We start from the raw sequence: 26,338 nt of genomic DNA, 5'->3' as shown, positions 1-26,338 counted from the left end.
AGCAATCCAACATTAAGTAGCATATGAGCATTTGCAACGGATGAGCACTTAAAATAAAACTGAAATAACTGGTGACTGCACAGAGACTTTGACATCATACCTGATGATTAAAGGACCTACTGTGTGCCTGAGACTTCACCCTGTCTTCAATTAACAGAACCGGAGCGCCCTCTGGAGAAAATACTTTGCAAGGGAAACTGGCTTGAAGAGTACCAAAGGGTCATGCGGATTTTTCTGCATGCAGCTAACAAGCATTTTTACATTACCACCCCTGTCAATAATAGATTCCTTTACTAAACCTACAGCAATGCAAATATGCAATATAGCATTATGAATGTCAGTATTATTATATATGTGCTTTATAGGCCATAAAAAGTCTAACAAGCTTTGTCACAATTTCCTCCTGAAGGATCATTTCAGGAGGAAGTCACAGCTTTGGTAAGACTGTATTATTAGTATGCCACAAGCTAATGTGAACTTTTTGCTGTTTTCTATTCCCACCTTATCACGCTCATCAATAACAATAACAATATCCCAGGCATTTTCATGTCCAGGTAAACTGAACGTTGCCGCTGCCATTTGCTAATCAAAAAATCTGAGTGGTGAAGTGTTTATGCAGTCAGTTTTCAATAAATAGCAGATGCATCTGACTGTGTGGTTTTTAAGACGCAACATATTTCTCTAGACCTGCAAAGTACAATGTAAACCTTTTCTCCAAAACAGTCTCATCTGCTTCTATAGTTTCCCCTGTAGAAGCTACAATCGAAATGTACTATATATGCTATATAGCAAGAACAGCTGCAACGAGACGTTTTCTGTTTCCTGACAGTGTTAAATGCTTTTGGTGGTGATAGTTTTGTTAGAGACTGACCAAAAAAGTTGAATAGTCTGTAAATATTTGTTGATCAGCTATTATCTCTATATGCATGTGTCCACCAGATGGCAGTCTCAGTGTTTTTAAAATTCGTGCATGCCTCTCGCATCAAACAGAAGACATTATTGAAGCAATAAAAAGCTGTATATAGCAGGTCTCTTACTTTCAAATTAAGAAGTCTTCCTCCTGTAAATGAAAAGAAACATCAAGCACAAGCAAAACACTTTTTAACACTTGTGTTTAACCCGTGAACGCCTAGTGTTTTATATGAGACGCGCAGATTTTTGTTTTTGAGACTTCTACGACATCAGCGAGATTTTCCCCCTGAAAAATCTAAATTAATAGAACAATAAATTTTTCAGCTTTTTTTTTTTTTTTTAAATAAAGGCAGATGTAGCAAATACGATAAAAATGAAAACTCATGGCAATAAAAATGTAATTAATTTTTTAAACAAATTTGTCAGACTGTTCCATAAACTCCTGGCTTTCTGGCAATTATTTCATGGTTCAGGTTTTAAAGGGCTAATGCAGCACTCCTTTAGTCTTTTTTGGTCTAATATAAGGAGTAGCTTATGCCAAACAGATGCATGTTTACCAACACTGACTGTTGTACACATTACTGTGCAAAAGTACTGTAACCCCTCGTTTCTTTGTATTTTGTTTGGGAAATGGGTGCAGCGATTTTTGTGATTAGAAACCTATAAATACAGTACATCAGTTCATCTTCCAACAAGCTTAAAAATCATTCTTTGGTTTATTTTTCAACACAGCCTGAGCTCTCTTAGTCAAGCTTTCTTGCAATTTCTGTAAGTAGTCTTCAGGAAATGTTTTGCAGGCTACTTGAAGGACATTCAAAGCTATTTTTTAGATGTTGGCTGCTTTTGTTCTGTTCTTTGTCAAGACGAGCACACACTGGTTCAGAGTAATTGAGGTCCGGGCTCTGAGGAGGCCAATCCATAACCAATAGTTACACATATTTTCTAACCAGGTAATCTTTTACCAGATGTGGGATCACTGTCATGCTGAAAAAAGAAGCCAATCCCAGTACGACACTTTCCAGATGATATTGCACAGTGGGTTAAAATCTGATGGCATTTTCCTCTGTTCATAATTGCGTCACAATTTTGACAAGATCCCCAACACCACTGGCTGTGTAGACACAACACTGGTTGATACCTTGAATTTACTGCTTGAATAATTCATTGGTCGGTGTTAAAAAAAATCCTCTGAAAATTAGTCAGTGACAAAGACTGGAATGAAAAAAACAAACAAACAAAAAACAGCCAAATGTGCAAATGAAAACTTTGAAAGACCTCCAGAAAGCCCCAAAGCCCGGAGAACTATTTAATCAAGCGCACCTAAAAAGAAAAATTACAAATTAGTCACCTTGGAAGCAAAACAAAGGGGGGTGGTTCAAGACTTTTGCACAGTACTGTAGCTGTGTTACATTTCACTACATTTGCCAGCTTTTGATCAGCTGCTCTAATGCTAAAGTCAGTCATCTGTGGAGAATTTAAGGCCAGGAGCATTCTTTGCTTTTACCGTGTCCAATTGACATTGATGAACACAAAGATATGTATTACTGGAGTTTAGTTCTTCCTCTGTGGCTGAAACCATCTAATCAAAACCTGCTTAGCCATGATATTAAAAACAACCCTTCGGTTATTTTACTGGTGTAAAACCATCAACCCTTTGTTTGAATCATCTGTACAAATTTACAAAAAAATATAGTATCAAAGCTCTCAGTGAACATTTTATTCAGTTATCACCTGAAACATGAACTGGCAGCAATATTAATGTAACACAACAGACAGGAAACCCCAATATACCGAGTCTGGTGATGTCTACTTTTATTTAAATTAAATCATAAAGGAATTTTTAAAGCATTTTATTATTTACCAAAAACACTAACCTCTTTACGGAATTAGATTTTTGTCTCTCATTAACAATCACAATACTACTCAGAGATTCTAGGCAGCAGAGCACAGTAGGTCAAACAGTTCTGAAAGCATTTCTAAGAAATGGTTGTAAACAGAAGTCAAGGCACAAATATACTGCAACAGACATGGAAATGATACTATAAAAGTGAAAGAATGTTAGGTACACACATACTTTAAATATTGTTTAGAATTGAGCCACAATTTCCCCCCCAGCAGGTGAAGCCATTTTTTCTTTTTTAGCTTTTTAATTTTTTTTCCTATTTTTTTTGTTTTTGTTGGAATGTTACATACTTTGTGTGGATTACAGAGCTAATATTTGCCAAGTTGAGTCATGCAGAATATATACTTTTTGCTATGAATGATGAACTGATGTAAACATTATAACAAAAGCACTTTTTTATGAATCATATTTTATGTCCATGCCTGTGCTTCAGCTCTTAAAAAATAAGCATCATGTGATTAAAAGGTTAATAATTTGCACATTGGAATTTCTAAAAGTAAAATGAATGCATATATATATATATGCAAAAGAAAACATTTCCCCTCCTCTAGTAACTGAAAATAAAGAAAAACAATAAAATAGATGTTGATTTTTGTGGTCATAGCCCAAAGAGTTAATAACACGAGCAACTGGATCAGCAATTGTTGAAAATCTGCAAGGCTCGTCGGGTTTTCAGTCTCTTAGGTGTCTTTTTAAAAAGCAGATCAAAGCATAAATCGTGGTTGGCCAGTGCAGTCATTCATGATCCATGTATAATCCCCCATCGCTATGGTCAGAGCGGTTCAAGTAATCCTAACAGAAACACAGAAAACAAACAAAAATATCTCAGTCACTTTGGTTTATGAATCCACATGGCTCTTAGTGACTTCAAGTCCTTTCTTCTTTTGACTCACCTCGACTCTCAGACTGATTTTCAGAAAAGGCCACAGTCCTTCAGGTTGTTCTTGATGATGACATCGGTGACGGCATCAAACACAAACTGCACGTTCTTGGTGTCAGTGGCGCAGGTGAAGTGGGTGTAGATTTCCTTGGTGTCCTTCTTCTTGTTCAGATCCTCAAATTTGGTCTGGATGTAAGTCTGGGCCTCCTCGTACGTGTTGGGGCCTGAGAAAAGTTTCAGGAGAGCTTAATCAGTGTGGAAAAGAAGTCAAATCTTTTTGCTGATAGGCAGAGACAGTTTCACTTGGCACTCATCCAAATCAACTCTTTTCCAGCAATTCCTACAAATCAAGTATTATTATTTCCTTATCCTGCATTGTAGTTGTGCACGTAGTTGCAACTTGCACCTTTATGCATGGGCAGTCTGTTACATTTAAGTCAAAGAAACCCCCGTTTTACTTAAGGACCCCGAGGAATGTTGTTTGCACTTTTCCTTTCTCACATGTAGCAGACGAGAGTTTACTGCCTGCTTCTAAAGAGTTCTCAGGTGAAGGATTTTCCTGATTAGAGCACGCAGCAGGAAGGACACATGGAGTGCATTTGCTTACACTGTACCGATGTGAATCTTTTAAATTTCATATTTTCATTAAAAATGGGGGCACCTTTCTTGTGCCAAAACAGTACGCTCATTTCTGGCTTAGTGGAAAGCAAGTGGGGAGGAGGGGAGTATAATTTGCATCCAGAAGATTTAAAGAAGATTTTGGGAAAGTGTTGTAAAAACACCTTCAGATTTTGTTTTCTAAAAAGTTGCTCATTTCTGACACATGAATTGACTGATAATGCACAAGAAATACAAACTGGGGCTAGATTTTGTTTCATGATTTCATGAAAAATACAGGTTGGCAAGTGAAAACAAGTCTCAAAACAGGTTTTTCGTGTTTATCATTCTACACAGTTGCAACGTTATCACTGGGCTTGCTATAAAGAATAAACACAATGACAAATGTGTTTATGATTGTGTTTGTACTGAGGCAGTCATACATACCAGTGTACTCAGGGAAGCAGATGGTCAAAGGGCTGTGAGCAATCTTCTCCTGAAACAGGTCCTTCTTGTTGAGGAACAGGATGATGGACGTCTCTGTGAACCACTTGTTGTTGCAGATTGAGTCAAAGAGCTTCATGCTTTCATGCATCCGGTTCTGGGTGGGCCGGGCACAAATGCGGAGATAAAGAGATTATTAGAGAACACTACGAGACCACACAAAGGAAATGAATTCACTGAAACCTCGGCCCTCCTTCCAGTTCTTTTCATTTTCTTGGGACTGGACTCCAATGTGAAGTTCAGCAACTGTTTTCTAAGTGTTTACTCACCATCTCTTCATCCTCAGCTAGGACCAGATCATAAGCACTCATGGCTACACAGAAGATGATGGCTGTGACTCCCTCAAAGCAGTGGATCCACTTCTTCCTTTCTGACCGCTGGCCTCCAACATCAAACATCCTGTACAAACAAACGCAGTGTAAACATATTCCTATGAGGTGGATGGGACTCAGCAATGAAGGAAACATTTTTAGGTCTCTCGACCTAGTTTCCCACTTCTGCCTCTCTTCAGGCCTCTGCATTTCCCTGCCTCCTGAAGGCATTTCAGCACAGTGCAGCTGGTAACAAGAAGACTTAAGGATGACGCATGGTGCGGAAGGTTTCTCACTCAGATTATGTATAATTTATTCATGAAGATGGAGAGGACTTGGATGCACGAGCGAGGATGCTCATCTCGACTGTGCCAGACTCAATATTCCTTCTTTTCAGCTTCTCAGAAGATATAGTTGACCGTTTGTGACATTTTAAAGCAATACTCATATTATGACAGTATTCTTCCTGCTGAGCAGAATTTGATTCACTACGCAGCACTTTGGCTCTCCCAAAACGGCCAGCTTTGTGCCGACTGAAGCAGGAATCTTTAGAACAGTGACACACTTTACACTGTTTACCCCACCAGTGTGCTCATCCACAGCACTGCTCACATAAGTCATATATATCATACACTCCAGCACGAAAGAGACTGGATTAGGTAAACACGTCTGCATGGATTTGGTTAATGTCCTTTACAAAGGATTACTTTATATATCGAGACACGATGTGACGCCTTCCACATGGGAGCCACACACTGACACGCTTATTTACAGTAAACTGAGTGAAGAGGTGTTGAATATTTTACAAATACTTTCCCCTGTTGTTTGACTACTGTGCGCATCAGATATGAAGTATAATGTGGTTGTGTGTGGTTATAGCAATGGGGGTAACACCACTAGCAATAATCACAAACAAAAACATTTCTGAGAAGCATGGCTAGAAATCAGTGTTCAAATTTCCAAAACAGCAACAGTTTGCATTCCTGCAATTATTCCACTGATGTGTATAATCCTGCAATGGCAACCATTCAGTCACTAAAATCTCACACGTTCCCACAGTTTACTCGCAATCACTGATATCGATCTTTGCTCATCACTGAAGGTTTTCCCCTCTTTTTTTTTACGCTATGAATCGTAAGTAGAAATGTGACATTACAGCACAGTAATGGATGGCATGAGCTGTTAAAGGTTAAATAATACTAATAATAATGGCCTCAATTGTTCAAATGAGCAACTGCTCTGCAAACTGGAAAATAAATAAATGTTTTCCTTTCTGAGAATTTTATGACTTTCAGTAAAGAAGAAACATTGTGTGCTGCAAAGAAGCCACAACAGTTACAGTGCAAATATAAAAGCATGATTCATAAGCCCATAAACACACTTTCTTGGCTGCTTTGGCAATATTCAAAAAGTTACTAGAAGTAGTGGAGCCCAAACTCTTTGAGGTCATGTATATCATCATGATATACATGACCTCATCATTACTTGACTTAAGCCTTTATCAGTGAGGAATCATTCACAGTTACTTCATTTGCATTATAACAACTGAAAAAGCTAAATAATTAAATAGCAGCTGAAAATGGTCCTCGGGAACACAAGATTTTCAGTGTGACATGCATCCAACACTTTATGGACCTCTACACAGAACCTTTCGATGACAACTTGTAGTCAAAGCAGTAAAGCATCATTTTCTGAGAAAGGCGTTTTTATGTGCATATTAAATAGAGCTTAAAGTGACATTATAAAGCCTGGAAGATCAGATTAGACTGCAGTGCTTTTGTTCAGTCATTTTTTGTTCACATTCATAATTTAATGTTATCAATATGTAAGTAAGAATGCTCAGAGCAATCACAAAAATGCAGCACTACCCCTCAGCCTACTAATACACACACACCTATGGTATCAATTTAAAAATCCTGCATTTACAAGATTGTCTTAAAACTTGACCTCGATGTCAAGGTCACCAGGATTCGAACTCGTCCGACCTTCAGCAGCTGCACCCAAGGTATCAATTTCAAACGTCTACATTGCCTCATTTTTTGAGTTATCACATTTGCAAACTTGCATATCCACCTGCCCGCCTGCCCAGCGGTTTGACGACAAACCCCATCATCCGTTTATAGCTGAGGGGTAAAATGTAAAGGTGATGCGTCTCACGCTCTATGATTAACTGTATTATTAGATAAATGTTAAATTCCTGACTCATCAAATCCATGTCTTTTAGTTAGCATGCTTAAACAATTATTCACTTTTGATGTTTAAACAGTTGGGGGGAAAAGCAAAAAAAAGTTACAGGTTACAGCCTAATGTATCTTTTTTAAATTTTGAATTTTGTTTCATAAAATTAGCTTAAAGAGCCGAGAAAAACAGTAAAAGAAGTCTTACTTGAAGTGCAGGTCCTTGAAGGTGAAATGTGTTTCCACAATGCCTGTGGTCTTGACTCGAGTCCGCAGCACATCTTGCTGTGTGGGGATGTAGTCTGGCTTGGCTATCCTCTCCAGGTCATTAAGGTAGCTGATGGAAGGATACAAACACATTGCTATTTATCAACCTTAGAGCATCCTCCTCTAACCTAACAAAGGGTGTTTCATCTTGAGATACTTTGTTGAGGTAAGATGTGAGAGAATGTTCTTTCTGGTTCAAAGCCCCATCTGTTCCTGGAGACAGACGTGAGACATGTCTCATGCTGGCAGTAACAGCACCGGCAGCACATTGCTGTCTAAACACAGACGAATTTATGATCGTATTACATGTGTTGACATCCTGTCAGAGAACACCACAAGACTGCTTGTCCTTTAAGTTTCTATCTACCCAATCGCATTTAAAAATGAACAAACAAAAAAAACAAAAAAAAAAAAAACAGTCACGAATACTTAAGATGGACTTAATGGGCTTTTCCTAACTTGAATTTTAATTGCAGACAATTAATTTCACTATGGGGATCAATTAATAGCATCTTAAATGTAACACAAAATAGCTCTAAACCAACTGAAAAGTTTTACAAATAATATTTGAAGCTTGCTTTAAAATGCCGCAAACGTCGCAACCTGCGGTTTGTAAAAGCTCAAGTTTTTTCTCATCAAACATTCAGCAATCATAAAATAATGCTGTATGATCAGCAGCTCAAATACAAAATTCTGCTGAGACACTGAGATCTTAGTCTTTAAACAGACACGAGCACAAAGGGACAGTGTCTTTTGTTTATCTCATCTTATCTCATAAACTACACAGAAAGAGCTACAGGGCGAACATATAATCTGTCCATCTTTTAATGCAGTATTCAGCTGCATAAAAAAAAGAGTTACTGTGCAAGTGTTGGAACTTAATTTAATCTCCAACAACACCACAACCCAAGTGTAAATATTTGAGCTTTCATACCACTACTCATTCAGCATGCCTGACAGTGTAATCATAATCCCACTCAGCCCAGAGAGTGGTTTAGGCTGCTTTTGGTGTTCATACATCAGATTTAAGAGTGTTTGGTTTGATCATTGTGTTTATAAATCCTGTATATTCATAGAATTTGGTTCTTAACTGCAGTTGTTTTTTGGAAGGTTGGTGGCTTTATATTGTCACGTTTATTACACAGAAGTTTAAGACACCTGGCACAAGGCTACAGTAGATCTGTAGCCTTGTGCTGGAGCTGTTCTGCTGAGAAAACGATGTACTGACAAAACATCTAAAATACACCAAGCATCTTTTACTCAAAGAGCAAAATATGTGTGATAGACCAATACTGACCCAGCTTATGTATATAGACGTGGATGAGAGAAAGTAATAAACTTAGGGGTAAAGCCTCTTTTTAAAAAAAAAAAATGAAGACAAAAAGAAGAAGAAGAAGAAGAAGAGCAGATCCAGGGTGTGATAGAAGAGAGGCCTCGGTTAATGTGCGCTGTGCCATTTTCTTTCTCTTTTATCTCCTCCTTTTCTTTCTCTCCCTCTCAGCAGGTACTCAGATATGGATTATGGTCTTGTGCCAGACTCATCTGGTCCTCAACCTACTCACTCTGCTCTCTATAAAAGCAATGATGAAACACTGTAGTGTCCACTCCCAGAGGTGCTAAATGTGAGGCCGTGTTAGCAGCATGTTTCAGGGTCCCCTCAGCTATAACAAGGGCGGTGAACACGAGACTGAGATGTTATGATTATACAGGCCAACACAAACACAGAACAATATTATTCTCCCTGGATGCTAAATATCACCTGGAAGCACTTAGCACTACACTGAAACCTCACAGCACAATCTGGAGGTGTCATCGATCAAAGTGTCATTATCAAAGGGTTTCTATTTAAACAGAAAGCAGTGCTGTTAATTGCTGCTGAAGCTTGTAGGGATATAGTGGTTAACAATGCTCTCTATTCCCCAAGACTCCCGAGGGTGGACGTGATAACCACCTCGCACCGGTAGCGTCTCGCATTTACCTCATTCTCTTCCCATTATTACACCAGTAGATTAGAGCGATGCAGCCAACAAATGGGGCACTTAACTGATAAGGGTCATTGAGCTAATTAAGACCTGCAGAGAGACTGAGCTCGACTCTGTTGTCCGTATAAGGCAAAGCCACTGATAAAATTAAACACTGATGTCTTCAATATTAATAACCATTACTGTTCCCTGCGCAAGCTTTGTCAGTGTTTGATGTGATGAAGTAGAGAATATAGGACAATATTAAACATAACAAAGAGGAATCTAATAACAAGAAAGGCCAAACTAAAAAAGCAAAACAAATGGAAAGTAAATTAAATAAATTAAAAAATACAAGTAGAACAAAAATAACAAAAGGTTTGGATATTGGGGATTAACCTACTTATAGCAGTAGTTTTAAACGTTAGCTCTAAATCTGGATTAAGGAATGGTTCCATAAATTAAACATGTTTTTTTGTTTTGTTTTTTTTAAATGCCTTACAGTACAAGATACGCCCACGAATGTCTTCTTGTTTTTTTCCACTCCCAGGTTATTAAGGCACTTACTAGGCTGCAGAGTCGTTTAGCTGGTACTCTCGGGCCCGTGTGAAGCAGCTCTGGACACCGCCATCAGCCCACAGTCGTTGGATGATGTTGGACAGGTCCTCTGGCAGGGTGCCCTGCTCTTCTGCCGCTCCTGACAGCGCAAAAAGTTGGCGAGCATCATCCTAGTGCAAAAAAAACAAAACATAACATACACATCAATATATAAAAATGCATTTATTCTTATTTTTCTTCATGAAGAAACAGACTGATAAGTCTAACACTGCAGGACTTTGCTTTCACATAGCTTCCATTGTATTTGTAGTTTGCATGGAAAAATAATCCTGGCTCAGAATACATTTTATAATTACGAGACATAAGATACTAACTTCATTAGTTAGGGCAAAATCAGAAAAAATATTATTACAGTAAAACCATCAATCACTGAACCACAGAATTATTTTTTAAACCAATTGAGAAAATTGAAACTTGTGTTTATTGAAGCGTACAGCCAAGATTCCCTGGGTTACTGATATTCTCATTAAAATCAGTTATTAAATTTGGTAACTGGTTATATGCCACCGCCACAGAAAAAACAAACAAACCTGCTGTTATTCCACGTATTCTGTGTGTGCTTATGGTAATTTTGCATTTTAAAGACTGATATCTTGATCGGCATCAATTAAAAATAGCACAAACTACAAACCCTACACACTTCTGGTTTCATAACCAGAGACTTCTTTTTCTTTCCACATTACGTAACTTGAATTTCCTGTAACTGTACGACCTTCAAACAAGTCAATCAACAGGCTCGGGTTAATGATTCTCACGGCTTCATCCAGGCATACCCACAAAGTGATGGTAAAAGTACTTGTATGCTTGTATTCTCTCTCTGTCCTCTGTGTCAGTGTCCTGCAGCTCACCCTTACCCCTCGCAGTCAAGTTTACGGGAGGTAAACAATATTCTGCATTATGAAAACTCAAATCCCTCAGTGATGATTCAAAACAGGTGTGTTTTTAGTGAGCTCAGCAACACACAGACATACAAAAGAGTTCTGTGCACTCTAAATCTTGTGAATGCTTCAATGTTAATGTGACTAAGATTAATCTGATTGATAAAAGGAGTATATGTCTGAAAGTGCCGTAACTGATCCTATATCAGTACCTTGCATTCACATTTATTTGGTAAACAATGAAGACGCATGTACACAACAAGTGTAGAGTAAAGCAGCTTGTTTCTTCTTGACTGAAATGATTGAAAGACACAGGATACTAAAAAGCTCTTTGCAGCTCACCTCAATGGCGGTATGCTTAACTTAAAAATTACTTTTTAATACTCTGTCCGGCAGAACCCGTCATGCAGCGCTTACTACCTTGGCAGAGCCAATCCTGACACACAACAGGCAGTTGTGTCAGGATTGGCTGGCGCACGCACACACGTTTATACAGCTACACTGAAATAAAGGTCACCCAGGAGGGTGAAATTTGGAAAACATATCAAATGTGTTTAAAAAAACCAAATCAAGGATTATTCGAGTTACAAAACAATCAAAGTTTCACAGCCTGCATGAATCTAAGATGGGGTGGAATATGAGGCAAGAATCACATGAGAAATTATAGCTCAGTAGAACAAATGATTTTGTTTCATGTTCTCTAGAGTAAAGACTGACTTTATTTCTGTGATCTTTTTATGGGTGGTACTCTGACACTGCAGGCTTCCATCTTCAATATCTGCTGCCCAGTGTTCATTTATGAATAGAATAGATCACACAGCACTTAAAGAGAAATTCTTGATCTGCATAATTTCTGCTGCCTCAAATCCTTAAATCCTCAAGATATGAAGGGTTATGAAGAAGGCAGAGAGGAAAATTTTGGTAGTGATTAGTCAAGATGATATCACTAAAGCTTAACTGCACTATACTATCCTGCAGGTTTAGTATAACCTTGAATGGCAAAGTTAAAATTACGTGGGAGCATTGGAGCACTTCGACCCTTTGTCTGCATTTTAATGTAATATAATTAATGTTAAATATACAACAGGTGCACTGAGCAAAGTTTAAAAGTCTAAAGCTCAGAAGTTTCCGGTGACTTATGAAAAGAGCTGCAAAATCTTAACATTTTTGCATCACTAATATCATTTCACTCATATCTCCCTCAGGGAGAGGATGGCACTGGGTGAAAAGTTCTGTATTTTAAAGACATACCGCTCTGGCAGACTCCTCATAGTCAACCTTGAGGTTGGCCATGGCTTTGATGATAGCCATAATGGACTGGATTGTGTTGCTGTAGACGACCGCTCTGTACTGCCTACACTCATCTTCTGAGTATCCATCCTCGTGAATAATCCTGGAGAAAAGAGGGAAGGATGGTGATTCAGATAAAGCAACAACCCATACATAATTTATGTTAAAAAACTAAACTTAGCAATTATTCACAAAGCTGAATGCTGCTATAAAATGAAAAGTACTGTAGCAGACACCTAAAAAAGAACATGTTAAAACAATAGAAATGTATATTTCATGAGATTAATTTAAAAAAACAACAACAACAACAACAACAACAACAACAAACACACACACAGATTTGCATGTGATGCTGCTGGTCTGAGCTACTGGGAACGTTCAGGTGTTTTATATCATTCAGTTACAAGAGACTAGAGCAAATATTTACTTGCTTTTTGAGTTGTATAGATACAACTGTAGAGAGGGGAAAAAAGCATTTGTTTGAAAAGACAGAAGCCTCTGGGCTGGAAACCAAACAGAACTATCTTCCCCAGCCTGCCTCAGCCAGGATGTTCAGTGGTTGTGTGATGTGCTGAATAGGACCTCATTAAAATGCAAGAGAGCCCACTGTGAAGCAATGTGAGGCGCAGCCAAAATTACTGAAAGCGCATGGGTGGCTTCCTCTCACACTAAATGATTTTAGAGAATTACGTCCTTACAAGTGACAGTCTTGTAAGGCAAAAATAAACTTGTCATTAAACTCTTTACAACTAAGAACAATCAGGAACTTGATATTTGGCACAAAACTGTTCAAACATCACATGAGGTTTCTCATGTGATGTCAGGTGCACATTGCTTGGGAGTTTTCCGCCATAATGGACATGAAGCAACTGCCAGTTGCTAAGGAAAAATGTGTTCCCGGCTGGTTGGAAGTGATTCCTGAACTTTTCTGGCTCTTGCTATGTGAAATTAGTTGCAAAGAAGGTCCTACACCAAAAACCTCCTACTGACTGCCAACTGATCGGTAGTTCAACTTGGAGACCTTTGTCGTCAAAGCAAAAGCTGTTCTGCAGCAACTATGTTTTAAAGTATGTAACTTTTAATTTGAAGGCAATCGATCTCTATGTCAACTTTGCGTTATACTTTTCATATTCACTACAGCGGTTTCTAGACGAGCTCATCACTTCCACCAAGTCCACAAACATACAGTCCGGATCAAAAGTTTAAGACCACTTGAAAAATGCCACACAAAAAAAAAAAAAAATCATATTTTCAATGGTTGGATCTTAACAAGGTTCCAAGTAGAGCTTCAACATGCAGCAAGAAGAAATGGGAGTGGGACAAAACTTTTTTTGTGCGTGCAATTTATTGAAAACAACACTGTTTCACAGCTGATCAACGTTTAGGACCACATGCCTTTAAAAGACCGAATCTGTGCAAAAATGTGGATTCATTGTCATTTTCTGTCAGGTAGTCACACTGTCATGATGTTCTGATGGCGAAGGCAAAAAACTGTTCTTTTTTGAACGTGGTCGGGTTGTTGAAATGCATAAGCAGGGTCTCTTGCAACGCGCCATCGCTGTTGAGGTGGGACGTAGTAACACAGTCATTTGGAATTTCTTAAATGATCCTGAGGGTTATGGAATAAAAATCTCAAGGGGAAGACCCAAAACAATTTCACCAGCACTGAGCTGGAGGATCCAATTGGGTGTCTGTCAAATCCTTGACCCTTACTGGTGCCGACTGCATCAGACAGCATCTGAGACTGAAGGGCTTCAAAAACAAAAACATCTTCAAAGACATCGTCTCCTTGAATGCCACAGAACTGACCGTTTGGACTTTGCAGGAGAGCACCAAACATGGGACATTGAAAGGTGGAAGAAAATTTTATTCTTTGATGAGAAAAAAAAATTTCACCTTGATGGTCCTTATGGTTTCCAACGTTACTGGCATGACAAACAGATCCCACCTGAGATGATTTCTAGGCGCCACAGTGGGCGCCATAAGGGGCCGCTTTTTCCTTCGGTGGAACAATGGAGCTTCAGGAGGTGCAGAGGTGTCAAAACCCAGCTGGCTATGTCCAAATGTTGCAGAGAGCATCCCTCATGACTTAGGGCCCTCGTCTGTGTGGTGACAACTGGTGTTACAGTTTTTTTTGGAGGTGTGGTCCTAAACGTTCGATCAGCTGTAAAGCAGTCTGTTTCAGTTTAAGTGTTGTTTCCAATAAATTGCATGCTCAAAAAAAAAAAGTTTTGTCTCACTGCCATTTCTTTGCTTTTTTTTCTTTTTTTTATTTAAAGAACTTTATTTAACAAATAATGAGTTTACAACACACGAACAGATGAAGTATACAGAAGAACAGAACATGAACACACAAAACCAGGGGTAAAAAGAAAAAAGTAATAATTATATGAATACACACAAAAATTCACATATATGTATTGTTTTGATAGCCTTGTTGTTGGTGGAGTCTGATATTAATTGTATGTACAATTCCACATCCTTAAGAAAAGGACAGAAATATGGTGTTTTATTAGTAAACTTACATTTATGGATAAAAAATTTAAAGTACTAACAAATTTATTATAAAAAAAACATTTATCATTCTTCTTGGGGAACTTAAAGAAACAGAATAAAACATTTTCCCGTCGTAAAGAAAACTCCCTTAAAATATGGACAATAACAAACCTGCTAAATTCCTTCCACATCTCTGTTTGAAGAACAGTACAAAAAAAGATGTCACCGTTTCTGGGTGATCCCCACAGAAAGTACAATTATTCTTTATGTCCCTTTTAAATTTTACCATGTAGTGACTGGCTGGATAACATTTATGTAGAATTTTAAATGAAACTTCCTTCACCTTATTTACAATCAAATATTTATGGGGGATCATCCAGACTGTCTTCCAGTTGATATCTGGAACATATCGGTTCCAGTAAGATATTATATATGGGAGAGAGACCATATCTTCTTGGAATAAACTACGTATTCTCTTATTGCTGTTACCAAGTTCCTGTGAAAAGCAGATTTTTCCTACTGCTGACTCAGCTGGATCTGGGAGCTCACTGCCATTTCTTCAAATCAGACCTTCAACATGAAGGTCTGATTTGAACCTTGGTAAGGTCCAACCAAGCAAAATATGGTTTTTTTTGCCATTTTTTAATTGGTCTTAAAACTTTTGATTGGGACTGTATTAGTGACCAAAGCAATCACAAGGTGTTTTTTTTTCCCCCTCAGCTGATTGGGAAATAAACATTTTTCCCTGAAAACCAGTGGCAGTCAGATGACTGACTCTCAACCAATCAGGGAATACTCAGTTTTCCCTTATGAGTGGCGATGGTTGACCATTCTCTAGGGCATATGACTGGGAGCTTAGTCATCGAATTGTCACACATCCAAAATTACAGACAAGTTAACGTCACGTGGTTACCGGTCACATGTCTGCAAAACCTCAAGATTTTATTTATATGTCAACACAGAAAGTACTCGCACATCATCCATCAAAATGCAACAACATGTTTGATTTCTGGAAAGGTTATAAACACCAAGAGTATTAGAAGAGTGAGTGGATTTTCTTATTTTAATTTAGTTTTTATTGTTGGAATATGCTTAGTTTAAATTTAGTTTTTATTAGTTAAAGTGTTAGTTTCAGTCTTTTTAACTATTACTTTGTTTTCTTTTATTACTGTACGGAGGGCATGTGTCAAAGGCTAGATTTGGGAAAAGTCAACACATTTTACAGGAAAAACACAAAACATCATGAATGCAGCAGACTCAGTGTTGTAGACACACTCATCAGTGCCTCATCAGGCAGCATCATTGTGTTTATTTTATATCAGTTAACTTCCCAAGTTCACAAAATACTTTCAGTTTAATTCTTTTCAAAAGACCAGTTTTTATTTTTATTTCTGTTAACTAAAGTGTTTTGTCACATGTAGTTTTAGTATTTAGTTTAGTTTTTCTTAACTATATCAATCTTGTTGATTTTTTTCCTCATTTAACCATTTTATGACTGCTGGTTTCAAGGCCTATAATGGTTGTTGTATTGGTCTGTGGCGTCATGTACAAAAGAGTGACATCCCCACAGCCTCATCACCATCTGTGGCGGCACTGAGGGCGTGGCTACTTGCTACAATATTCTTTGAACAAGTTTATTGTTTTTTCTTCCTAAGTTTTTTCTCTGACTTTCACCAGCGGATGTGGCGTCACTTTTGGGCTGCCCCAACTTCTGTGAGGGGGACACCGGTGGGTATAATGGGCCTGTATGCCCTGTGGACCGGAGGGAATTTTTTAGAGAACTCAAAAAAATTGTAATCCACTCATTTTGTCATTTCCTGGAAATGTCAAATTTTTTGGCAAGCTCAAGTTGTCACAACCTGGATGTTTACCAGTAGAATTTATTTATAGTACTTTAATATTTTCAAAACTAGATTAAAAGAAACCCCCTCAGTAATGCTGCAGGCCCCCTGGGAGTCTCACACCTTTTTTACAACAAAAATTCTTCTTTTCATCATTATTAGTAATGGAAAAATTCCACACACCAAATATTAAATTTATTTTGTACTCTGACGAAGGAAGACAAAAATGCTGAATCTCTTTCTCTCTCTTTTTTAGTTACTATGGGATTAATGCTAATGATGCATCGAAAAAAAACAAGAAAAAAAAACAACCCACATCAAGCATATTAATGTGCCTGTGAGCAGGTTTTCAAGAACTATATGAGTGCTTAGTAAGCTGCAGCAAGTGAAGAAAATCTACACAATGTGTATGACCTGATGCGTATTTTATGCATTCGTGCACCGGAAATAAATGTTCGATATCAGTGTAAGAGCGAGTAAAGAGTGTTTCAGAGACTGATGAGAGTGAGAATCAGGCGAGAGACCAGCAGTTTCATTTATGAGTACAGAGTAATCAAAGCCTATAAATACACAGGAGAAACCATATTAGTGCTTGTATGACGAGCTTCTCATACAATTACTACATCTGGTGTAAATATTTCTACAAAACCTCTAAAAAAATCCTTGTATCCTTATCAGTCTGTCTGACAGTTTCAGGTTATGAAGCAACCATCTGGCCTGCACAATATAAAATCATCACTTCTGACAAATAAAATTAACACTTGTGATAAATATATAAATATTCTGTGTATATTAGCTACAGTATACAGTTCCTTATAATTTCTGCTTTAAATGTACTTTTATTGTTATTGAACCACACACACCAAATATTACTGTTTTATAGTGGCACAAAGCAACAATTTGTCTTATTTATCTTTTAATAATGGAGCCTTAAGCCATTATTAAAGGCTCCATTATTAAAATGCATAAAAGAAATATGTGATGTTTTTTTTCCAAGATTATAGCTCTCTCACTAATTTGTTCACACAAAACAAAAGAAAAACAGGTGGCTCAAGATGTACTTAAAATAAATAGTTAAACAACACCAATGGCACATTTATACTTAAGCATAAGTGATTTTATACAATCACTTATGCTTAAAACATATACTGAATTGGCATTCATGATGGGAGGAAAAGCAAAACAATGAGCAGTCACTCACTTCATCTGCTTCACAATGGTGCTCTTCCCCGACTCCCCAGCACCTGCAGAGAGAACAAAAACAGGCAGAGGTTAAAAATATGCTCCTGTTAGCTGAGAAATGTAAACAGGCAGCCAGTAAGGCTGGCTCACATCTGGACCCTCGTCTTATCCCCTGCATAAGTCAGCTCTACAGTCTGAATTCAAACGGCAATGCAGGGATCTGTTAATTTCACAGCAGACACATCACAGCCACTCTCAAGAAACTACTTTTATCGTAGTTAACATTTTAATGGAAATGTCTTGCACTGATAGGATATAGGCTTTTCTTATCCTCTACTATGTTTATTCTAACAGCCTGAGGCAACCAGAGAGAGCTCATCTGCCACAAGGAATCTAACACTACACGCAGACGTACACCCAGGGGTGCCTGTCAGTGCACTCTCTGCTCGTACTCGCCTGGGGTAAAGTCTTTATGGGATGACCCTCAAAATACACTGCTACGCAGCATGCACAATCAAGCCCCAGGGTAGGAATGGGCCAAGATACTTTCCACAGACAGCTGTCAGCTCCTACTCCTCCATGGTATACAAGTGAAGACACTAATAGATCACATGCAGTTCGCCTTTCAATAAAAACAGCTTACACAAACATCCAACGATTTAGATTAACTAAAGTCGCTTTGTGTGCGGTGTGTACTATGATTAAATATATGACCAAAAACCACAGCAATGTCTGAGTGGACAAAAGGTGAAATTGTGCTGTTGTTCAGCAGGATATTGCGACATTCTCAAATTTACGTTATCCTCATGGTTATGAGGCAACTTGCAATTCACACCATGATGGAGTATTCATGAGGCAACACAGTCTCTGCGGCACATTATGAAGAAATGGAAGAAAGATGGACTGTCCCTGGCTCTTTGAGTGTAAAGTAAAAATTACAAACTGATTCCGTATTTCAAATAACAATGATGCAGGTAGAATAAATAAAAATGTGGGGTGTTCACAACATTTTAATCGATTATTATTCTCAGAGTTCAGATCAAATACTTACACTTGAATAAATCATATTTGCTGTCATAGACTTTTCTTGTTTTATTTATGTTGTATAAGCTGAAGCAGTAGTATTTAGTAGTAGTTAATAGGGCTGGGCGATTGGGCGATATAAACGATATACGATAGACAATAGAGATTTTGACTATACCGCTCTATCGCGATAGCGTATGTTGATGATGTCATCAAGCTGCGCCTGTTTTGGTTGAAAGCATCGCAGCGGCTACAACCATTATCATCTGCAAATTATGCCAGCCGACAGTCATAGCAAAGAGATGAAGCACTTTTGAAATATGGGGAAAGCCAAAAACTGCGCTTCCTCCACTTCCGTAACATTGATTCATTAATGTTGAATTCTCTCACAGCTGTTCTATTCCCATGTTGTTGCAGTATATTAATAACTAACCTCGTATTGTGGATGAATAATCTCAGTTGTTCTCCTGACTGAAGTTTGGCCCGTGTATAGCATCCTGCTATGTGATTGCATTTGTCTATAACCACCAGAATCCCTCACGTTAACTTTTATCGAGTGGAAAAAAAGTTGGCGTTCATCCTCCAGCTCCACTGTGCTAATGTTATGCTAACATAGCTGTGTCGCTAGCAATCACGTAGCACAACATTATATACCAGGTAGTCCAACTTCAGTAACCCTACAAACGGCACTGCTGTTTAGTTTTCTGTCTTCATTTATGTTGGAAGTGATAGCAGAGCTGTACGTTTTAATTGGTTTCAAAAATCTCTCAGTCAGAACATTGTATGAAATGTTTAGGTGGAAACTAGCGAGCTAACTCCTGTTAACTTCTAACTCTGTTAAATTTAATAAATTCTGTTTTCATGGATGTTAAACTTAATTGTTACACCTGGTAAAGCAGCAACGCTGATGATTTTATTAAAGATGAAAGAATTTAGACTGTTTTTAACTCTGTGTTCTTTTGGAGTTTTGGACCCAGATTACTCCGCGAAGCTCCTCACTGCGGCAGCCGTAATGCTCTGACAATCCATCAAGCAGTGCCGCTTACCAAAGTTGTACTAAAACATTTTTTAACAGATTTCTGCACGCCAAAATCGGTTCGAGATCCTTAAGCACAACCAGAATTCATACATAAGGCACAATCTCGATTTTTGAGAAAATTAAAGGATTTTAAGTGTGCCCACTTAAATAGTGTGGAAAACACTTATACAGAAGAAAAGAATATATCGCGATATATATCGTTACCGCACGTGCTTCAAATTATACCGCGATATGTATTTTAGGCCATATCGCCCAGCCCTAGTAGTTAATAGGGATGGGTACCGGTATCGCACCAGTTCTAACATAAACGGTAGTAACCAGACCGAAAAGCAGCGCACATTTTGGTGCTTTATTTCGGTGCTTTTTTTCCAATGCTTTTTTTTTCCTGAGCTGTGATACACTTCTAGCCAATCATTTTACGTTTCTGAGGATAGTAGGCGGGTCCAGGTACGTACGTTCTTTTAGAGCAGAGCTACAGATTAAAAATGCCCAAGGCGAAGCGTTCAAAAGTCTGGCTGTACTTCACAGCAAAATATGCAAACTCAGCAGCCTGCAACAAGTGCTTTAAGCTGATACTTTGATACAGTGCAAAGGAGGTAACACCTCGAATCTGATGAAAGACCTGGCGACGCATAGCGTTTTTTTTAAAAGCCGAGAAATGCGCCGTATTTGATAGCTTGCTGCGGGTGGGTTGCCTGTTATTGGACCTGGAGTTAGCAACATCCCCCAAAAACCCGAAGAGGAGAGTCCTGGCCCCTAGCCCTGCCAGTGTAGCAGAAATGATGAGGATGATGATGCAGCAGCAACCGTTCTTCTCTGCGTGAGGAGCTTAATGTTGTTCGTGTGTAATTTACGTTGAGTAGGCTAACCGCGTTATTACATTAATGCATGTAAGGTGAACTAGCAAACACTGTCGTAGTTACATGCGGCTGTCTTCTTGTTTGATGGCAGATACTCCCTTCACCCTGGCCTAAAAGGCTAAAATGACCAAAGAAAAAGTGGAAAACAGCAAAACATGAGAGGTTTTTGGACAAAGTTTGTGTTTTTTCCATTGATTAAGCACTGTTTCCAGCCAAGAGTGATACCATATATGCCCCATAGCTGCAGAAAAGGCTAACATTGTTATCTTTTTACAAAAGAAACAGCTGAACATGAGAGGTTTTTGGACCAATTTTGTGTTCTCCATTCTTTAAGCACCGGTTTGAGCACCGTTTAAGCACTGGCACAGTTTCAAAAGTACCGGTTTGGCACCAGTATCGGATAAACCTAAACGATACCCATCCCTAGTAGTTATTTTAACTATATAGCAATAACAGGGCCCTCTTGGGAAAAAACACAGAGTTTATAAATCTGACTGACCAGAGCTGAGATAGCTAGCCTTTCTCTTACCACACCTACACACAGATTCTTCTGAAAGTAGTAAACAAGCACTTTGGAGTTTGACCTGTGAAGCTAAAACTGCTAACAGAAATGAGTAATGATGTCTGGCACATACCTTGATGCCACTGCTGCTTTGATTAACAAATAACTAGAAGCTTTTGATATCGTATAATACAAATACTTTCTGTGATAATTGCACTGATACTACCAATCCTGTTATTTTCACACAGCATACTTTGATCACCATGTCTCATTTTGAACTACACAAGTCCAGAAGACTGCAGATCCATAAACACAGAGACAAGTCATTCCCACATGCCATTTCAATACTAGTGCTAGGAAACATTTCATGAGTCAGTGCTGAATAGAGTCCCTCCACAGTTACCTATAACTTGTGACTGAATACACAAAATGTCAGACAATCCAACTGCCCCACATGCTAGACTTAGCCCCTTCTTTAAAAAAATATATTTTCAGTATACGCAAGGACATGAAATGACAAACAAATTGATGCATATACTTTAATTATATGAAGAAAATGCAGCAAGGGATCACACTGCTGGTGGAAAAGCAGCAGACGAGGAAAAGTGGAAAATAGGGGGAAAATAAATACTGTCCACTGCCTAGCAACTGGGCAATGTGCACGACAGTTGTGGTTGTGTCTGACTCATGGCAGAAAATGAGGAGAAAAACAACACAGAAGGGGAAACAGGACTGCCAGTGCCCAATGTCCAGTTTCATTTGAACAAGATCAGTCAGCTTTAGTGTTTAGCTTACTCTCACATGAGTATGTTAAAAACACACACAAACATACACACAATATAAAAGATGAAGAATGTTAGTGTGCATACATGCGTAGCTCATCTTGCTTGCACGAGTGTTGCTGAAGTAGGGCTTATTAGCATGAAGATGTGTAGTACTAGGAAAAGCAGCAGGGAATTTGTAAATCTCCCAGCAAGACTCAGGAAATTGTCTGATTACTGATGGGTTACCATGTGACTGGCAGAACCAACACAGAGATAGTACAAGGTGCCAGGAAGCCCACAGGATTAACTGGGGTCCAGCTGCAGCTGGATGAAGCTGAGGCCTGACCCGTACATCTCCCTGTATATAATCTGTGAATCTTTGAGCTTCTGTACCAACATTTCTTCAAAATGGTAGTAAAAACTGAATCGTACACTCATGTCTACAACCCAGCAGCAGCAGAAGTAGCACAACGAACCAGATTACAAATATCGAGAGCTGCACGACCAGCCAAAATGTTGAGACATCAACACACCATCATCTAACAAGCCCTTCGGAGACTGACTGAATTTCCAGATTTGGGGATGGGGTGGGCTGTCATTAATACATTTGTGTTAAAGGGAAATGATCCCAAATGACTGTGGTACTTTTTGGATGTATTCCCTTCACACATTACATCAGCACAAAAAGAAAAAAACTTCAATCAAGTCCCAGGTCGCCACAGAGAGAAGAACTTATAATCGCAGAAATGGAGAGAATGCATCAATTCCACCGGGTTATGTAAGACATCAAAAACAATCCATTTGTGCGTGTGGTTGCTCCAGGCCACCCAGTGAGTTTCATTAATTTAACTGTTAAAGAGCAGACAGAGATTAAGAAAAAACCATGTCATGTATAGGGACCCATTTGGTTTGTGATTTCTACTCAGTTAAAACCTAAATGAGTTTGCCTGTAATTGGGTATCTACCCTTTTTTGCAGATGAGCTGGTAGCTGCTTTATGTCATATTGGAATGAAATGCAATTACCTCTATTATCCTAAGGGAAACCTATCCGCTCTCTGTGTGCCAACAGGTGGTTTAATGTTTGGATACTTGTAGGTGTTAAATTAACCACACAGACAGTAATCCCCAAAGCATGAAGGGGAAACACTAATTATCTCTGCAGAACTTCACCTCACTAACACAGACTCCCTTGAGGGACAGTCATTGTATGTACAGCCTTTAAGTCTATTAGAGCCACATTTGTCTCGGCAGGGAGAATGTGATGGTTCAAATGCACACAGCAGCACCACCACCTGCTACTGCCCAAAGAGTTGAGTTGGGTTGCAGTAATAGTATGGCTTATTAGCAGTCATTAGCTCCAAGCTACAGAGATTTCCTGAGGGCTAATTTGCAGATTAAGCCTCAAAAACAGATCCATTAGCTCATTTTTTCCTCTCTTCTTAACCTAGGAACCTATGGGTTGACAAGATTTTAGTTTTCTTATGCAGAGACAGGGTCTTAGAGGGGAAAAAACAACAACAAAAATCAAAGCTCTATCCACCCCCCACATTTGACCAGCAATGAAACATGACAAGAGGAATGACTCTAATGTTTCTGTGAGAATTCCCGGCATGCCCACACCATCTCTACAGTTTTGTCGTTTGGGTGAAGCAAGAAGAAACAGACAAGTCTAGACAACACAAGAAAGAAAATGAAAGGTTCTTCCTGCTGTTGTTTTAAGATTCAACTGCCTGATATGATGAACTTTTATGCACTGTGTCATCAGCACTATTTTAATGCTAGAAATGAATCGCGTTGAAAATGAAACTAGTTTCAAAGACCCACCTCCCATGGCATTAAAGTTTTTATGCTATGTATTTGAATAGATGTGCATGTGTTTGGAGCAAGTGTGATCTATCCCGGTGGGACTGGGAGCAGGACAAAGACAGCAGTGTGGGTCCCTGCTAGCTGAGAACACAGGCCCGCTGTTGATGTTTAAGATGCGACCACTGCAATCAGTGCTATAGCTCACACAAGTTACTCACACTGCACCACTTCCTTTCACTCAGCATGACAACTTACTTGGGCAGCCATAGCCTTTCTCCAGCAAAAACATGACAAAAGGTAAATCTCAACAGACAACAGGCACTTAAGAGTCAAAACAGACAATATTGAACTCCCTTTTACCTTCTTATTGTACAACCAAGTCCCCTAAACTTTCCTTACTAAGCACTGAACACAAAAACTGGGCTGGGAGGAAATCCAGCAACTGCTCTTAGATGAAAATTATGTCTGAGGGACATTTTGGTCAGTACAATCCGGTTGTTAAGTCTGACGTCACTAGCCGTGTCTGGGCCTAAACTCTGCTGCAGGTCCATATATCAAACGATCACTATGGCATTACTGAGAGTTGAAAAACTGTCTAAAGTCTTTCATCTTTAATAAAATGATCAGCGCTCTGCTCTACCAGGTGTAACAATTGAGTTTAACATCCAGGCATCCATGAAAACGGAATTTATGACATTTAACGAGTTAGAAGTTAGCAGGGAGTTAGCTCACTAGCTTCTATCTAAATACAATATAGCATGTCCTGACTGCGGGTTTTGGAAACAAATTAAAACGTACAGCTCTGTTATCACTTCCAGCATAAATGAAGACAGAAAACTAAACAGCAGTGACGTTTGTAGGGTTACTGAAGTTTGGCTAGCTGGTATATAATGATGTGCTACGTGACCGCTAGCGACACAGCTATGTTAGCATAATATAAACAAGCTAACTTTTTTTCCACTCGATAAAAGTTAACGTGAGTATTCTCGGTGGTCAGGAACAAATGTAATCGCATGGCAGGATGCTGTAAATGGACCAAACTTCAGCCAGGAGAACAACTGAGATAATCCATCCACAATACGAGGTTAGTCATTCATATACTGCTGCATGGGCTGGGCTGTAGTTACATCCTAAGGTTTTAAAAACTGAGCTTAAATAAATGATTAGTGGTAATAAAAGCCGAGGGAGATCAACAGTGATCACTGACTGTTTTAGGAGCTTTTTGAGATTAAATAGAAGAAAATACAAAACATTAAACATGTTAACAACACAAAAGCCATATTAAACGCAGACTACTTTAGGACCGGAAGTAGGATTCGTCACGTCATCACTTAACGACCGGATATGAGGGGGTGTACTCACTTTGGATTTTTGTTATTAGAGTGAAAAAGAGAAAAGAAATTCTGATGTGGTTTACATGGAAAATAAATACAAATAAATCAAATTTTCTAGTATATTTGGACATGATATGAATATAAGATTTTTTTAACACTTGCATTTAGATTTTCTATCTTCCTGGCTGACACCAGAGTTACAATAACCCACACTATGGATTATTATGCCTGCACTTCAAACACCACTTTGATATAATATATTCCAATTAAAGTTTCATAAAGGCAGTTTTTCTTGCAGTCATTTTGTGCTGCATTGCTTTTAACTGCATACTGTGCGTGCTTATGATATTGTGAACACTACTGAAGCTGTATGTTTCCTGGAGGTTTTAAGCAGCTTTTACAAACTGTTAAAAATATTTAAAACATACTGTTGTTGTGTAATGAGACTGTTTTCTAACCATCTTGACAATTTGTATTAAACCCTTAGGCACACAAGAAGAAAAGAAAAAACAACCGTAGCTGCCGCAAAATAACTAGAGCAAAAGAATACATATACATTAAGTCTGGCTTATTTTTCCACTGAATTTACAATGGCCCTATGGTCAATCCTGTCCCCAAGTCAGAACTGAGCTGATGAATAAATCAATATGTGACCCCTTGGTGACTGGCTGATCCATGGAAATCTATTTCAACCCTCAAGATAATAGAGGCAAACATTGGATGTCATAAGGCTTCAAATCAATATCCACTTAGAGCAACTGAGACTTAATACTGTTTAGCACACTATGCCATTTTTTCATTATATTTGCTTGGTGCTGATAAATACTGGCTGCAGCCTTGTCTGCACTTTGACTCACTTGAGACTTCTAACAATTTATTTTTCCTCGCTTTCCACAGTCTGAGATATACAGATGCACAAATAGCACAAGACGTGTGAATTCTCACAATTTCCTTACTAATATCTAAACATATAGTACATCACACGAAACAGCAGAAACAGAAAGTAAGTAATAAAACAGCTTATGACAGTGTACACTAAAGCAATAAAGTGAGCAATAGGACCTCAAAGAAACCGAAGTAGAGAAGGGCAGAGTTAGATGGGGGAAGATAAAACCAACACACCCTGAACTCTTGGATGTACATGGAGCTTTTATACAACAAAATATTCATTGTCCCCTCCCCAACTCATAAC

The 26,338-nt window shown here is 38.6% G+C and overlaps 1 protein-coding gene across 1 annotated transcript; it reads right to left on the bottom strand.

Moving 5' to 3' along the window:
- Nucleotides 1-2,607: 2,607 nt before the first annotated feature.
- Nucleotides 2,608-24,116, bottom strand: LOC113022517 (guanine nucleotide-binding protein G(i) subunit alpha-2-like). Its single transcript, XM_026167989.1, has 9 exons — nt 24,068-24,116; nt 17,837-17,879; nt 12,260-12,401; nt 10,080-10,240; nt 7,493-7,621; nt 5,066-5,195; nt 4,740-4,893; nt 3,709-3,919; nt 2,608-3,607 (listed from the first exon to the last, which is right to left on the bottom strand). The coding sequence occupies exons 1-8, from the start codon at nt 24,099-24,101 to the stop codon at nt 3,729-3,731; spliced, it is 984 nt and encodes a 327-aa protein (XP_026023774.1). The 5' UTR covers nt 24,102-24,116; the 3' UTR covers nt 2,608-3,607; nt 3,709-3,728.
- Between the last annotated feature and the right edge of the window lie 2,222 nt (nt 24,117-26,338).

Source organism: Astatotilapia calliptera, chromosome 5 (assembly GCF_900246225.1).
Source record: "Astatotilapia calliptera chromosome 5, fAstCal1.2, whole genome shotgun sequence".
Classification (NCBI taxonomy): Eukaryota; Metazoa; Chordata; class Actinopteri; order Cichliformes; family Cichlidae; genus Astatotilapia; species Astatotilapia calliptera.
Note: the sequence above shows the minus strand (reverse complement) of the source record. Positions and strands in the feature narration are given on the sequence as shown.